This window comes from Nyctibius grandis, chromosome 4 (genome assembly GCF_013368605.1).
Source record: "Nyctibius grandis isolate bNycGra1 chromosome 4, bNycGra1.pri, whole genome shotgun sequence".
Classification (NCBI taxonomy): domain Eukaryota; kingdom Metazoa; phylum Chordata; class Aves; order Nyctibiiformes; family Nyctibiidae; genus Nyctibius; species Nyctibius grandis.
Genome location: NC_090661.1, coordinates 79437342 through 79454551, shown reverse-complemented (window position 1 = coordinate 79454551; position 17210 = coordinate 79437342). Strand labels below are relative to the sequence as shown.

Below are 17210 nucleotides of genomic sequence, written 5' to 3'. Positions count from 1 at the left end.
CCTGCCTACAACTTTGTGGGTCATTTATAGCTATGACCACCTAAGATCACTAGCTTGGAGGGCTTCATTTGTTTGTCCTGGAGCTCATGTTTCTACGTTTTGGGCATATGAGTGAGTGATAATGATATATAGGAGAAAAAGGACCTCTGAATTGTGGTTTTAGTGGTTGTCCCTACTAAAATCAATAGGAGTTTTTCATGAAATTCAAAAGGGTCAGGGTTTTGCCATACTTTCATACATGGATATGGCAGGACTCTGAACTGAAATGCTATGGCACCATTCCTTGTAAAGCAGGCCAGCCTACGGGAAGTTTTTATTAATATAGAGAGATATTACGTAGACAGAGTAACAATAATTTTTTTCAAAGGTTTTGTGGGGATCACTACATAAATAATGTCATAAATAACTACTGTCATTCTGTCAGGGAAATCACAACATCAGAGCTGGCTACATGCAGTGCACTACAGTGGATGTTCGATATATAACACAGCTAACACATTTGATAGCAGCTGAAATTCATCCGATGAGGATGATGAGGAACCAAACACTGCGGCAAATACCTTCTAATAAGGTCTCACAGGGCTCTGTTTTCATAGACACAGTAAAGGGAAAATCAAGTCCTCAGGCCTATAAGTAGACAAAAGTAAAAAAGCCTAAGATCAAAGTAAATATGAATCTGTCCAGTTGGTGTCCTAAATAACAAAGTATCAATAATATGGCTTTGGACTTACAGGCAAGATTGAAACCTTGGGGAAGTTATGCAGTGTCTCCCATTCTCTTCTCAGGTATTCAAGTGAACCCACAAACACAATGTGCTTGAGTTCATGGTAGTGAAAGTTGCTGGCTCGTAATGGCATCACTAAATTTCTTAATCCAATCAAAGCAGATTTAACATCCCCAAATATGCAAACGACTACATGCCCACTTAAAACTGTCATCGCTGCTTCACTCCGAGTCTAAAAAAAAAAACAAAAGAAAACAAAAAGACAAGGGAGAAATGAAACAAGGGGAAGCTTAAACCATATATTGAGTTTTAAACCAGGAAAAACACAACTGTCAATATTGTTCATGCATAGAGAAGCAGTTTGATAATAGCTGTTCATTTTACTCTTATTTATCCTTCATTAAATGTGCTCAGCAGAAGAGAATTTCATTCTTGTTTGCAAAACTTTCAGTGTTTGGGAAGACACTGTACTGGACCAAATTCTGGTCCTGTATATGTTTCTACACATACGGATTAAGACTCTGGTTACAATCAAAGTACTGTGGGTTTAGCTAAGAACAGAATTTGACCTACTATGCATTTAGCCATTATAAGGATTGTAGAAAAGAGATGCAAAACCATGCCTTAGCTGACGAATTGCTAGTGGTTTTTTTTCAGGACCAATTTGAAAAGGAAAATGTGAGTGTCCGATGGTCTTAGCAGGGCTTTGTGGTATTACACATATCTTGTGAATTGAGAACCATATTCTCTTAGAGTCAAAGTTCTTATTTTAGGACAAGCTGCTACTACCCTGAGAAGCAATCAAAGAACGCTCTACGCTGCTCTGCTTTACAACGGATCCCCACCATACTCCACAGAGCTTATCTCAGTAAAAAAACCTAGTCTGCAAGATCATGACTAATATTAACCTTTGAGGCCCACTGGACTTCTTGAGTTGTTGAATAGATAGAAGGAAAAAAGTCGTCTCATGGAGAACATTTGAATGATGTTCAGAATTATCTTCTTGTCTCAGTGACAAGAATAAATTTTTGCACTAATTTCATCAGTGGCAATGTCAGTTGAGCAGGCAACTCAGACACCAAGATGATTAAATAAAGTCATTAGGAAAAAATTACCTTCATTTCTGGAGCCAGTCTTAGTATTATTGCAGTCCATCAAGTAGCTGCAGATCCACTGATACCGTATTGCCAAGAAGTTGTACACTCAGTACCATTACATAGAAGTTTTGCCAACGAATAAAACTAAGACAATGGTGAACTGCAAAATTTTCCCCTCACTTATCCATAGTAATATGTCCTTTTTTTAAATTATGGAAGCATGTAAATGTGCAATACAGATTGGAATATGCAGCAGAGGTATTCACTATGTAAGAAGAATGGGAACTCTGATTAGAAGTTTACTCATCAGTTAAAAAATACATGAGCTTTCAATTTCTCTAGAGCAATTACACTGATTTTCATACAACTCTACCAAGAGAGTGCTCTTGGCCCTTCAAACAGCAGAACACATGAGCAAATGCTCAAGTGAAGCATGTAAGTTGTTCCATGCCTCTGCCTATGGGTCTGGAATACTCAAACTTTACAAGACATAGACCAAGTCTTGGAAGAAACTATGTAAAAAATGTCACTCTATAGTCATTGATCTGTATGTAGCCATGTACATTTGACTGTATGTCAAAAAAAGTTCTTACTACCTGATACTGCTGGCATCTTGCAGAGCCAAAACAAACCTTGGGCAGAAAAATGAATTCTTTGCTGATTGAGGCATCACCAAGTATCGATTAGACAACCTGGGAAATCCCATCATCTTCAAATTATGTACTAATTTGTACTTGTGTGGTCTCTAAGGACAGCGTTAAATTTGCATGGATATGAATGTAGACATAAATTGTGGACAGTGAGTTTGAAAAGGTGTAGGGAAGCATTTTGCTGGCAGCGTCTTTATTGGTGATGATGCATGAAGCAGAAAGAACCTGGCCAGACTTACAGATTCACAGGCTATTAGGGGAAAAAACTGACACAGCACCACCAAGAGATGATAAATGAGGCACTCCACAGTGCCATTTTTGGAGAAACACTTTTCAAAGTGTTTTAGCAGACAACATGTAAAGGTTGTCTGTTAAAATGTGTTTAGAACATGAAGGCAGATTTCTGTCTCTGTCTATTACAAAGTATAGTACAGCAGGGCTGCCTCTCCTTGCCTGCTGAATACATATAAATGCATACTATTTAAAGCTGTTCAGCCAAACTCTGTCTCACAGCTCAGTCTCTAGAACTTGGAATTGACTTGCTTGACTGTTTAAACACCGATATTGCAATTCCAGGTGATATCATGGTTATTATCAAAACCCCTGAGGAGAAGTAGAGACAAGCTTTTAACCCCTGATTGCTAGAATAAACCTGGGCTGTCACCATCATCGGCTACACCACAGTGCAGGAAAATCTAAGAGAGCAGGCTCAGGAAAAGCTTTATGAAGTGCGACAAAGTGAAGATCCACCAGGGAGTTAATTTCAAATATCATCAGTTTTGCATATGAGATCTGGAGTTAGTTACTTGTTACTCTTAGGTATGAGTACATGAACACAAGTGGCACAAACTTTAACTGAGCAAAATAGACTGTGATAGGCCTTCTAATTGTTTTTAATGACTTGAGTCAGTTTGAAGGTTTCCTCAGTTAAACAAACGAAACAAACACAGACTAGGCTCACTGCAACATGCTAGAAAGGCAGAGTAGTAGCACTACTTCGGCCTGTTTGGGCATCTTGAAATGTTGGAAATTGAGAGAGAAGTTCTAAGAGAGCAAAATTCACATATATAAATAAGAGATAATGCAAAGCAACACTTGCCTATATTAGAATCATTACTGCTTGTGTAAGGAGATAAGTGGGGTATCTAAACATTTAAATACTTCTAATCTCAATTCTCTAAAGATTTAAACTCAATATGCAAATTTCAGCTTATGAAAAACTATTTATTGATTTTGGACCAATTTTTATTGTAGTACTTGGCATACAGATTTATATAATCATAATTCTTTAACCAAAATTCTAGCTTCAGTTTCACCACGCTGTGTTTCCAATTTCAATACACTGGATTTAATGACAGTAGGGATTAATTTATTAATCCATTAGACATCAGTTCTACAGTTCAAATAACCTCTTTTCAAACACAACTTATCATCAATACCTACCAAAATGACCTTTTCAATGTCCTTGGCTGGACACCAGTGAAACATCCCTGTAGAGTCATATTTTTTCACATTGGCATCCATATTGTCAATCTGCTCATTGCCAGGAATTAACAAGGGGTCATGCCTGGGGAAAAACAAGTTGAGGACAACATGAGTGGAAAATATTATGAATTATGGATGGAAAGATATCCCAAGAGCTGTGTACAAAGTGGGATAAAAATAAAAAAAATGAAATGTATTTACACTTTAACAATGCTTTCAATGTGGGCACTTTTAAACAAAAGCTGAAAAGAAAAAAAAGTTAATTTTTAAATTTTGGGTGCAGTTTTGAAGATTTTCTATACTCTTTCTACACCAATAACCATTAATTTTAAACAGGGCTTTCTGACACCATCATACCCATAGAAGCTTTTTTTCTTTCCAGTCCCACCCCTCCAAAATAAGTATCAGAGTTGCTATTAGCATCTGCAATGAAGTAGAAGGGATAGGAACAGAGCCCCATGCTGATTGACTGGCATAAGTATGGAAAGCCAATTACTTGCTTTTACTACATACAACTTCTGACGTGATGCTCTTCGCAGTAAAAGCTTTAACAGGCTGCACTTTAAATATTTTAGCGATTTGCCCAATCATATTTTGCTTTCCCAAACTGAAGCCCTTTAAAGATTCAATAGTATGTCATTTTAGAGCAGAGTGACTAACAAATGCCCACATCTGGAATATTATGATTTTAGTACCAAACAACAATGTCCATTTTCTCTGACAACTCTACCTGTGATAACCTTGTAAGTGTTTTTGCAGCAAGATTTTAATGCACAAGGCTTCTCAAAGGAGAAGCAAATAAAAGACATTTTTATAAACTTGCTCTCCAGCAATATAGTTACATCTAAGCACAGACACAAACAGTTCTTTAATTTATATGCTAAAATCAAACATTAAGCTAAGTACTAAGTAACTCCAACAGTCTCAGATTCTAGTGAGGACCCTTAAGTGATGCATTACACAATAGCATTAGAAGCAGGACTGTTTACAAGACACAGGGTAAACTGACTCTAAAATCTTAAATTCAAGGAAGGAACAGAGTTTTGTCTGGCAAAACTACAGTCTTTACTCAAGGTTTTTGTCATAAATGCTTGAAATATCCTGATACAGAATTGTAACATTTCAAATAAGAAAATATTTGCAATGTAGGAATATGTTAAGTACACCGAGACAGGTAGCCAAATTTTAAAGCAGTTTGCCTTTTGAAGCCTGTTAAAGAAATGGCCATATTGGCTGAACTCTCAAAACTGGAAAGTTTCCTGCTTTTAAAGCATATGAGCCAGCAGACTGTGGTTAGAACCTCTCTTCTGCATTGTCTACTAAAGCAGACTTTGAACACTGTGTATGATATAGGTTAATTTACCCTGAATATAATACGGTAAGTTACCATGCTTAAAAGTTAGCTTGCATGCCTAAAAAAGGTATAATCTCTAATTCCATCAGAGTGATTAATTTGGGTAATTTTATAGCCACTGATTATATACCACTGAAATCAGTGGAAAATTCTCATTCATTTCACTCAAACAGGGTCAACTCCATAGAAAGTAGCTTAAAAGAACTTGAGAAACTATTAATACAATGTTCCATATAAACCACAATCTTTTAATGCTTTAAGAAAAAGCAATGCACGGCCATGGCAAAGGCATAAGTCAGACTCATCTGGAAAAAGAAACACACTGTTTTCAAAGCTTTTTCCATTCGCTCAACAGAGATACAGTTCAGTGCATTTCCCTATCAACCCACTGGCAGCAGAGGAGTCTCTAGGGGACTACCTGGAGTCTCTAACCCTACTCCAGGTTTAGTAATGAAAGGCCTTACAGAAGCGTGCTCCCTATTTTGTGGGAAACAGAGGTGACTTCTTGGTGCAAAAGCTGTAACAAAGGGGTTTTTTTGTTTGTTTGTTTTGTTTTTTGGTTTGGTTTGGTTTGGTTTGGTTTTTTATTTCTAGATAAATATCTAGACTCTGCATTCTCTTACTCCATTTGTCAGCGAGCTGCAGCCATGGTAGTTTTGGCTGAGAGCTGTGATGCTGTTCATAGGGCATTCCTTGCTGCTCATAGTTGCATGTGGTACAGTAAGGTTTGCAAGCATGGATACAATTCCATTTGAAGGTTGTACTAACATTCAGACAACATTTAGTGGTACTCTGCCCTAGCTATTTTTCCTGATGGAACGTGTTAGCTATGTGTTTCAAAATAAGAAAGTTTGCCAAAAGCTTAAGAATCTTCAGGAGCTTCCACTGAGAAAAGTTTTTCTTTCTGTTTTGGTGGCTTTTTACCCCTAAACTTTCATAAGACGTTTCTCCACCAGCCTTTCGTAGCACAGCCCTGAAACAAAATCAAAGTTCACAGATCAAATTGCCTCCTTTTTCTTTCAGAAATTAGATGCATATAGGAAGGAATTTTCCTTTTCCCTTTCCCTTCATTAGAGAAACTATAATAAATCAGTTCGTAAAAAATGCCACATTCTAATTTTCTAATCAGTGTTTCATTTTTGCTCTGAGATTTAAAACTAAATAGATCATCTGAAGCTTTCACACAAATGAGTATTTAGCAAGACTCTAATCCTAGTCACAGAAATGATACAAATTGAAAGGAATCTTATAACAAAGCATGGGACAACAGATATCTGACATAAAATTATGGTCAACTGCCTTGAAGTCTGAGGCAATTTTTAGCGTATGAGGGCTTAAAGCCTAGCGGAGTTCTCTTTTGGGTAAGGGGCCTCGCATTGTAAAAGGGAATATTCAAAGTAGCTTGTGCCAAAGAGTTATTAGAATTTTACCTCAATAGTATATTTCCTGCTTATCTTAGGTTTAAACAGAAGCGTGCCATGGAAGAAACGAAGAATATGAATCATCAGGTATAACTCTCTACTGAAGTTTTAGGTAACAAATTGTGATTTTTTAAAAAAAACTTTTTAATTATTTTTAAATCTGTACGTGCACTTATTTGCAATACGATAAACTGTTTGGATCCTCTGTTTCACTGCTTGGAGTACAGCAAATGGGAGCCTTAGAAGAAGCAAACAGGATGGGTCACACAACAAGAAAGTATGCTAATATATACTATTGTACTATTTTTACTCTAGGAGAATGGATTACTGCCTGAGTAGGAAATGGTGATAAGACTAGTCATGCTTTGGGTTTCAGAATCTGTGGGTTTTAACATATAACTGTGTTTATTAAATTTAAATCTTCTGGGCTAAACTATTATTTTAATCTCTAATCAATGATTTTTCGTTCTCGGTAAAGTGATCCCTGAACCTGTCTATAGAGGTTGAAACCTGTTTACTACTACGGTCCAACTTTGTCCTCAGATGTTAGAAGATACACTGGATTATGTACTTAAAAACTGAATTGATCTTTGGACTTCTTGTTTTGTTTTTTTTTTTAAAATACGGTCATTTTATGAAGTAATACATAATAAAATAGTATTACTACTTTGGACATATACGGTCTCATTAATCTGATGATCTAAACCTGTTTTGGAGATACTAAAAATTAATTAAGACAGACACACAGAGACCAAGGCTGTCAAATCTGCCTAAGGGGTCTGGACACCCTCTTCCCATTAAAATTCATATTACACAAAGCATTACAGTTGTTGTCCTTACAGCCAAATCATGGACTGAATGTTTCTAGAGCCTCTCTGCCCCCCTTACCCTTGAAGATGGCCCTGTCAAGCCACGCTTGAGTCACATTGGCAGGTTACTGTGGAAATGCTTGTATTAGTGCTGCAGCTATTATGTTTTCCAGGGCTGTAAAGTCACCTACATGAAAAATGTCTGAAAAATTCAAATTATATGAAGAAAAACACCTTCTACCAATTAAAATCCATAGTACTTATTTTAATTAAGATGTTGGCTTCCATGGCTTGCAATGACCACAGCATTTGGTCACTCCAGCTAGGAAAAGATGGAGGGGTGGGGGCTCAGAGGGAGGGGAGAGAGAGAGATGCATGCATATACAGCATGAATGGAAGAAAAGGAGCAAAAGTTACATATCCCTCATCCATAGCCCCAGTTTAAAAATAGCTTCTCTGGTTCTTGTGGCAGATATTACATACGCATGACTTAAAATGAAGAGCAAAATACCATCTTTTCAAGGTTTTGAAGAGCATATAATGCCACTCATGATCAATTAAACTTGAAAACGATGCTAAATGCCAAGCTACAGCAGCAACGCCAAAAAGCCTGCCTGGAAGACAACAGCCTAAAGCAAAACCATAAATCGCACTTCCAGCAAACCTATTGTGAGGAAGTCAACATTACATTTTAAAGAGTACTGCTTTCCTAGCACACATTTATGACTACTGCAAACTTATTTACTTGGGAGTTTTTGAGTCTGGTACTTGTGAGTAATGACTGGGGATGGACAGAACCGAAAAGACCATTCGGGGCCAAATGGCTGCCTCATGAAATGACTATTGTTTAGCATACTCTTGGATTCTGTCACCTTTGTCTTAACTCTCTTGCTATCACTTATATGCAATTGAGCATTAGAGCAACATACCCTCATTGATCTGCAGTGGAACTGCTCCATGTGTTGAGCACTGGGAACAAGAATACTATATGACCAGTAGGGACCCTGGTATTGTTTGAAAATAAACTGTCATCTGTTAGTCTTTGCACATCAGCAAAACAATTTCATGGATACTTTTTATTCTCCCCTATGATAAAATTATCTTTATATAAAATCAATGGCAAAATGCTGCTGGGAACACGAGAACTCCTCTTTAACCCGTGTTAAAGTCTGCAATTATGCCTTTCTCAGGTAGATATAATATACCTAGATTTTGCCCACAAAAATATGTTTAGCAGTTTCCTGCTCAAGATTCAGGGTCTTGAAACTCACCTTGTGTGTGGGCCAGGAATTTTAAGTTTTCCTACGCGACTTTGTATGTGGATATGGATGTGTGTTTGCGAGTGTATGCACACACATACTTAATTTTAGGAGCAAGCAGTGGGTTTGCTGAAGACACACTAGAGAATGTCTCATGCTTTGAAATTTCTCCTACAACTACCCTAACAAATTGTGGCAATTAACATGCTGTTAGTGTTAGATGTATGCAGCCAGTGCAGGTGCTAATAATTGAAAAAGCATTTAGAGCTTTTACACCCTGGCTGAATATTTCATGATGTGCTGCATGTTTCACTATTTACTCAGTGAGCCTCTGTCACTTCAATCTTCTGTGACTGCTTTGACTGGTACTATAAAGCTCAACCGAGATAGAGTGACGGCTTGTCACAGGCAAACTCCATTGACTCCAGCAGCTCGCTGGGACTAGCTGTGAAGGTTGTCACGACATTCTGATGGAATTCAGCAAATGTTTTGTGACTAATACACCCAACATTTGTCGGCTACTATTAGCCATTCCCTGTGACCCTCTGCAGCCTGTGTGTATGGCATTAAGTTGTAATGAGAATTTGTTGCCTATGTGCGTTACACTAATGACACTCTCTTACTTATCTTTCCTTTCACAGGTTAATCAGCAATGAAATTTGTAAGGATTCAGTGCCCAGATGTACAGGGCTTTGGAGAAGAAACTCCAGTGCAACAAGAGAGAGAAAACCTGAGTTTACTGTTAAATGCTTTCATTGTCATGTTGAGAAGCTATCCTAATGTTGGCTACAATTTCACACTGTCTGACTTTTCCCCTAAATCTACAAATAAGAATATATCTAATACAGTGGTTGGTATCTAGTGCCCTGTGCAAGATTATGGGCTGAATTACAGTGCTAAGAATACTAACAATTCTCCTTCTTTCCCTCTCTCTCTGCCCAGATGTCACTGAAGTTCTTTTTATCCTCATAAGCCTTACTGAAGAGTTCATGTTAATTTATCAAGACTATTAAGGACACTGATATAGAGCTGTTTACTGTAAGAATCTTGCTCATTAAAGTATCTTGATTCCTCAGGACATGCTCAGAATATGCTTCTGAAGTATGAATCCTCTCACATAGGAAAGTAACAAAATAGTTAACTTTTAGACTTCTATACGAACATTTTAATGATGTATCTACTGGTTTTACTATTTCCCATTTACATCTACTCAAGCAGCAGAACTAGCAATCTTTGAGGGGTAGGAGAATGTCCCTGAAAATACAATTTTTCATTTGTAAAAAAATAAACCCAGGTAAGTGGCATCATAAAATATAGGAGTGTTTTTTACCACTTAAATGAAATGCGTAGCCTTTATACCTTATGATAAGAGCTACCACTTTCATAGCCAAAGTTTATAAGAATATGTTATTTTCTCTAAACCCAGTTTAAAGTTAAAGGGTTTTTTCTTTCCATTGCCTTCATCTGAGTGGATCTTCTGTTACCCTGAACTTTATAAAAAAGCCTGTTGATTTTTTCTGCTGGAAAATTCTCCTTTTCTTTCCTGACACTGTTCTCTCATCTCAAAAACACTTGTGCAAGATTTCACAGTACTCTAAACCCAAATCTGACACTATTCTTATTCCCATGGTTTATAGCACAACAACCAATGGTAGCAATAGTCAGAGGGCTAACATATACTACCCACTATCATTCAAACCTTTTCATACTATAATCTTGTTAAAAACAGGTCTAAGATAACATAGTGATTACTGAGCTACTCCTGTTGCTCATGTTAGTTGTAGTGAACTTGTAAAACAGAATCAGGAAGTGAAATGTGCTATTAAATACCTGCTGTGTACTAGCTTAGTTATCACTGCATATTAGCACTGCATAAAGTTAGCCTTGTAAATCCTTAACAAAGGATGTAAATTTTAGAGTACGTGATGGAAATATCCAAAGCTGAAGGACATAAATACAAACCATTATTATGGTTAATCAGAGAGCTTTCACCGCTTCAAACCTTACCTTCATGCCTGGATTAGGGAAATCATGGAAAATGATCAGATTGAACTTATTTTACCAGTTTTTGCTTGAGAAATACTCCCCCCTCTAGACCTCACCTCCCATCAGTTTTCTTGGTTCGTATGAGAAAGTTCACAGTTTCAGCTCATGGAAGGGCAGCACTACAATGGCAGGGGCAATACAAATTCATCCTGAGTGACACTAGCAGAAATGTGTGTGTACATTTGAGTGCACGTAGCTGGGTGGGCAGATGAGGAGCTAAATGTGCACAGCCATTGCTCTTATACTTAGAATATTGTATCCAACTTCAGGAAGAAAGACAGGAGGTTTCCTCCTCAATTTCAGATAAGTAATCTCATTAGGTTGCTGGAAATGTATGCCAAAAAGCTCACTTTTTTCCATGTAACTTAGCTGGGTCTTGACAGTCTCTGAACAAGTTTTATGGTTTGGTTGGGAATTATTTTAGATCCTTGATCAAGAAAAATCCTCCGGCTTATGAAATTCTCCATGGCAACACACTGAAAACCCAGCGTCCTCTGATGCCTCTGATTTCTATGTGATCAGGGACACTAATGATAATGACCCTTTGCTGAGTATGCTACTTGTCTAGAGGCCTGTGTCAACTACACCACTACATTCAGAGTGGACAGGGACAAACTATTTGTTTGCTCTTCAGGCCCTTTGGGCCCTGTCATATACTATTTGTTCTTGCATTAAGAGGTAGTTTGACTCAGCTGGGCTGACATCTCCTTCAAGTCAGTGTATTCCACTCATGCAGTAGCAGCTACCAAAGCATTAAGTGCGGACTTGAGCCCCAGCAACAATCCTTTTAAGTGTCTTTTTTGATTCACACCCAGGGCTTTTCACATTTTTACTGGTCATTCTGGAATCCAAAATTACATTTTTTTTAAAACTAGCTTTGCTATTTGATATTGGGGCAACATAGCCTCTTCATATTTAATGTGGCTGTTCATCAATAACATGTATCAAAACCTGTGACTGTGAGATGATGAACAGGTGACTTGATATCACTACATGACACCAGAGGCATCAAATGGTTCTACTTTTCTTCTCCATCTCATGAAGGAGACCTGATATGTGATTACCATGCTACTCACAGTTTTCCTTCCTTTTCTTTTCACTTCCTATTTTAATTTTACTTTTTATTGTAATAGGATGTCCTTGTGTTCACATCTCCACAGGAGAAGTATCCTTTTTTTCCTGTTGGAGTTTAAGTAACTTTTAAATAATACCCATGTTCTTGTGGGTACCAGAGAGAAAGTAACCATGACAATGCAGAGTAGCTCAGTATTTTTCTAGTTAATTTGCATTTGTAGCTATAGTTGCAATTTGAAGGATTTGTTTCTTATTGATGAGATTCTTCCAGTATTGCATCAGTGTGATTCTATTCATGTCATTTAATGTGATGCAGGATTCAGTTAGAACAGTGACTTTCTAAATGTGAATCTAGATCATTTGTGATGTATACGAAGAACATCTGTATGCCTACCATCTATTTATTTCAGTTAGTAATTTATCGGCATTTAGAGATAATAACATCACAAAGATGACACTGGAAAGATTTCTTCAATCTATCTATCTATCCGGATCATATTTGGTAATACAGCCTTCTACTTATGTGTGAGTAAATCTCAAAAATTCCTACTTTCTGACCAGGTCTAAATAAGCACCTGTCAGACCTCTTGTCATGATGTCTCAGGGAATCCCTATAATATAGCTTCTGTCCTGTTTTCTATTCCAGTGATAGCAGCAGTCATAAAGTTTTATCTCATGGCATAATACCCTCTTCCCTGATTTGCCCCAGCCACTGAGGAAATCTAAATTCTATGCAGCATTTTCAACATTATCTTAAATGTGGGCTGCTCAGAAAGTGATTTTAAAGTCACAACCCTGATTACAATTTATAAATTAACTTTTCACATATTCCTGCTTTACATGCTCCAGACTTCTTGACCTCCAGGCCCCCTCTGGATCCAGGACCATAGCTGAGGAAACATCTGCAAAGTAGCCCGCTATTTCTGTGGGAGAGACAAGGGTGAAGCTGGCTTTGAAAAGGAGCTTTTAAAGTAAATCAGTGCTTTAGCTGATTTACCTCTTGTGTACTTTTAGCTGACGTACACCAAAGATTTCTGGGCACGAAAGCAAGTACCTGTCACTTAGGTAATTTATGAGGATACAAAATAGCAGATAGAACAGCCCACCTTTGTTTATTGGAAAGGAGAAAAGTGTTTGGCCACTACACACAAAGCGTAAAAGAGTTCTCTTCTGATTCAGTTCACTGTCTCTTATTTAGCACCTTGAACCAAAGTTAAGTCAGTGTAGATAAAGGGTAAGACAAAGAGATGTTTGGGTCTGGGGAGAGGTTGAGGGTGACAACACAGGGCTGGTGAATAAATTTAGCAGCAAGGGAGAAGAAGAAGAAAACAATGTCTGGGTTTGGAAGCCTGGCAAGTTCTCCACTTGCTGCTCAACCTGTGTTTAGCAATTCTGATGTGCTACTGAGCAGACAGCTCAGGCTCAGGACGACTACTCTCCCTCAGTCCCTCTTCAGCAGGCAATGAAAGCAGGCTCCACTTTGAAAATCTTCCCCCATCATGCAAACTGACACAGGCGTGCTTTTCAAAAACCCACAGCCAATCTGTTGATCATTACTTATTTACAAAGGCCTTCGGGCAGAAAGTCCTGTAAAAACCATACTTGATACGGTATACACTAGCTTTTTCTGCTTGTGGAAAAAAGTACCCCTAAGGCTACCTCAAACCATCACTTTCTATTGCACATAAAATGTACCGTGTAACACTAAAGTATTTAATATATATGGTATAATATATCTACAGGAAAGGCATTTGTGTAGAAGTATGTTACCCTGTATTTGGTAATTTGATGTTTTGCTGAAGGCTATGACTTGAAAAAGCCTGCACCTAGTACAGAGGACCTGTCATCTCAGTACCCAAGAGCCAATAGAATAAAGAAGTACCCTTAAGCAGCAAAACTTTGACACAGCTTTGAAGCATATGAAAACAGTATAACTCCCCAGAATTATTATTACTCAAGATCAAAGAAATGAGGCACACTTTACATAGCAAACAGGGACAGTGTGCTCAGCTCCAAATGTTTCAGCTCTTTCTCTCTCCTTCCCTCTTTCTTTTTTCTTCTACTTCCCCAAAATTAGGATTTGGTGAGGAAGGGGAATCTCCCACGTGTTTAAAAGTTTAAGTGGTTAAAACTATTAGCACCAGATAAGAAGACTGTCCAAAGGTAAGCAAATTGAAAATGATGCTAGCATGACAACTGGCACCATAAAAATGAGAAGCTTGCCATCACGTTCGTTTTATTCTTCCTCATAAACTGTAAATAAGCATGTAAATCAGTGTCATAGGGGCAAGGCTGAGCTAACAGGAAGGCAGAGAAGTTTTAATAATACATTTAACAGAAATAGACGGTCAATAGGAAAAAAAAGCCACAGCTGGGTGCATTTTCCTCTGTGAATCAATCTCACTTTTGGTTGTGTAGTCTAAACAAAGATGAAGACAACTTCTGGAAGTTACGTCCTTGAATATGCCCTATATTACAGTAACAATAAGCAAATATGGATGCTTCTGTAACTGGCCATAGAAAATTCCAGTCTACTGACTGAAAGACAAAGAGGAATATTACCTCGCTGTATCCAGAATTGTTAAATGAACATTGTCACCAATAAAAGTCATGAATGATTTTATATATGGAAAGAATTATATATTCATATTAATTTTTTTCACTTAACCTCTGTGACTGCAGAGCAGTTACAGTTATACATACACCCAAACATCAAACTGCATGAATGTGTCTGTTTATATACATAAATAAGTTTACATTTTTCTGTGTACATATATATATATGCAGTGGAAAATCTCTGCTATGGTATTTATTTCTGGATACAATTATGGACTGATGTTCTAGCCTGGCTACTTTAGGTATGCAAAATCAGAGCAGGAACAGCCTCCCTGTAGAAAACTCCACGTCTGCTATCTGATCCCATTCTGACTGACTTGAGCAGGCAGAAGGTGAAGCACAGTGAGACCAAATGCAAATGCCATTTTATTTTAGTAGATTCCAATTTCTGGTTGCAGTTCTAGTTTTAACAAACCTCTTAGAGGTAATTTGTCCTATGGAAGGAAACTATGTAGTTATACAAAGGCGTACCGGTGTAAAATAATGTACACATAGCAACAGGGGAAAAATATCACTAACAAGATGATGTTTTCATCACTCACTTTTAGAGTATATACTACCCTCTTAAAAAATCCCTGTATTTCATAATTAATGTGCTTTTAGCCTGAGTAAAACTGAATTAGTTTTGAACTTCGCTTTGGCAAGTACATAGATTATTAGACTTTTTTATCAGTCTAAATCAATTAACAGAAATTTGATTTCAATCGACAGGATAAAAGGAAGGTAATATTCAGGTTCATTTTTGATTGTGATGATACATCTCACATATGGCCTTAAGTACAGAAAACAGTACTCAGAGGGAATCCAACAAAAAGAGAATTGCCTGAGGCAAACTAACCACATGAGTTCCCCTGATTGGTTAGTGCTATCATTAGTGCCACTGCTGTTTAAGAACTACACACGGACAGGACAGGGTGACAGCTAAGACTTTAAAGCCTATGTATTTTTCAAACAGCATTTCAAACTGTTTTTCATGACAGAATTTTTTTCAGCTCTATCATTAACTGCTGACAAGCTGACAGAATAAATACTTCAGCCTTTCAGAAACCATCTAACAATCTTTTTTTTCCACCCTCACCCCCTATTTTTGATGTGGGGGGAGGAGAAGAGGAAGGAAGGAAGAAAGGAGATGAAGATATGAGTTTCTTACAGTCTTACCTCATCAGTTTGGGTGAGGAGTTGGGTGAATTTCGCATGCCTCCGTTTCGCTGCTTTTTTTTGGGTGATAGTGTCGACGGCTGCTCATCTTCAACTGTAAATATAAGGAGCTCATGAGATTAAGTACTGCTCTAAGTACAATATGAAAATACAAGTGAAGTAGCAAAGAACACACACTCTATGTCCATTCACGCACTGATACTTCACTGCTAACATAGGCCCAACAGTAATAAAAATCAAATACACGTTAGTCGAAGAGATTGGTTTGAAGGAGAAGCAGGGAAGAACACCAGGGTTTTGAACACAGGTGTTCAAACTGGTTTCATACTTCAAAAACAAAGGGGGGAACCACATTTGGGTTATTCTTAAAGAGTTATTTTCAGTTAATCTGTGCTACAGAAAAGTAGGATTAGTGCTCTGCTATATTCCCAGAAAGATGAAGTACTATTTGCAATACCAACATAACAGCTATCAGTCTGCTTTTGCTAATGAACTAGACACCAGTCGGTTCTTGCTCCTCACATGCCAAACAACAGAGTCTTCATGAAGAGATGTAAAATATTCAATGCCTTGATGTTCGATGATTCAGTTAGTCAGGAATGTGAACACGGCTTGCCATTGTGCACAGATCTCCAGCACAAATCAGACCTTACCGCTCTACCCTTCTCACAAAAGGGAGTTTTAACAGGAGTGAACAGAATGAGGTTGAATGGAAGTGGGGAGACAATACCTGTATAACAGAGGATGCAGGTGTTATGCAATCTTTCAGTGAGGATGAGGTGCATTTTCAATGACAGATCAACTTCCAGATGTAAAATCACTTACGGTTTTGCCAATCGTAAACTGCTCTTAGATAACCTATGTCATAATATGTATTGCTTGAACAAGTGCATCTTCCCAATAACTCATCAATAAGAATTAACCATCATCATTACTGTTTCAAGATTGTTACTGCACTTGATAAACCAGGCATAAGGTTTACATGTGCTATCAAAGGGAATTATCTTATGTCTGCTTTCTCAAATTCACACTAATGCTGAATTATCACAATATAAAGAAGGAAAAATACACTTTTATTTCCATCCTATTGTTAGCTGAAAAATGAACTAGAAGATAATATAACTGATACCTAAGAAGCTGTTACTTTAAAGCTAAAAGGAAAGAGATTAGTAATAGTAGCAGCAGCTACATTAAAAGAGCTTAATACACATTAGCAGTGCACAAGCAGAGGCTGGAAAAAAAAATTCTGTTTGCAACAAGCTACGTAGGAACAACAACAAAACCTAGATACATGTCATGTGCCCTAGACTTATCTGGGAAGAAATTCAGCAATATCCTTCTGCTATAACCCTCTTCTGACACTATTTTATTACCGATTGCATTCCAGCCTGCCATGTCTGTCTCTGCCCAAGTCTGCTATGGAACTTCATTTTGCCTTGGTCAAGACCGAAGGACTGGGCCTTGAAAAGACAGATGTGCTGTCTCTTTAAATGAGCTGGCATCACCTAACACATCAA

The 17210-nt window shown here is 37.7% G+C and overlaps 1 protein-coding gene across 12 annotated transcripts in view; it reads right to left on the bottom strand.

Moving 5' to 3' along the window:
- The window catches only part of KCNMA1 (potassium calcium-activated channel subfamily M alpha 1), a 554299-nt gene that overhangs the window by 53333 nt on the left and 483756 nt on the right, over positions 1 to 17210 (bottom strand). For all 12 annotated transcript variants that reach the window (XR_011047946.1, XM_068398028.1, XM_068398027.1 and 9 more), the window contains 3 exons: positions 15694 to 15787; positions 3915 to 4038; positions 732 to 956 (listed from right to left, as the gene is read on the bottom strand). Coding sequence is in view for 11 of the 12 variants with exons in the window: in XM_068398028.1 (XP_068254129.1) it covers positions 732 to 956; positions 3915 to 4038; positions 15694 to 15787 (443 nt within the window). In the remaining variant the exon portion in view is untranslated. The remainder of the gene's footprint in view (positions 1 to 731; positions 957 to 3914; positions 4039 to 15693; positions 15788 to 17210) is intronic.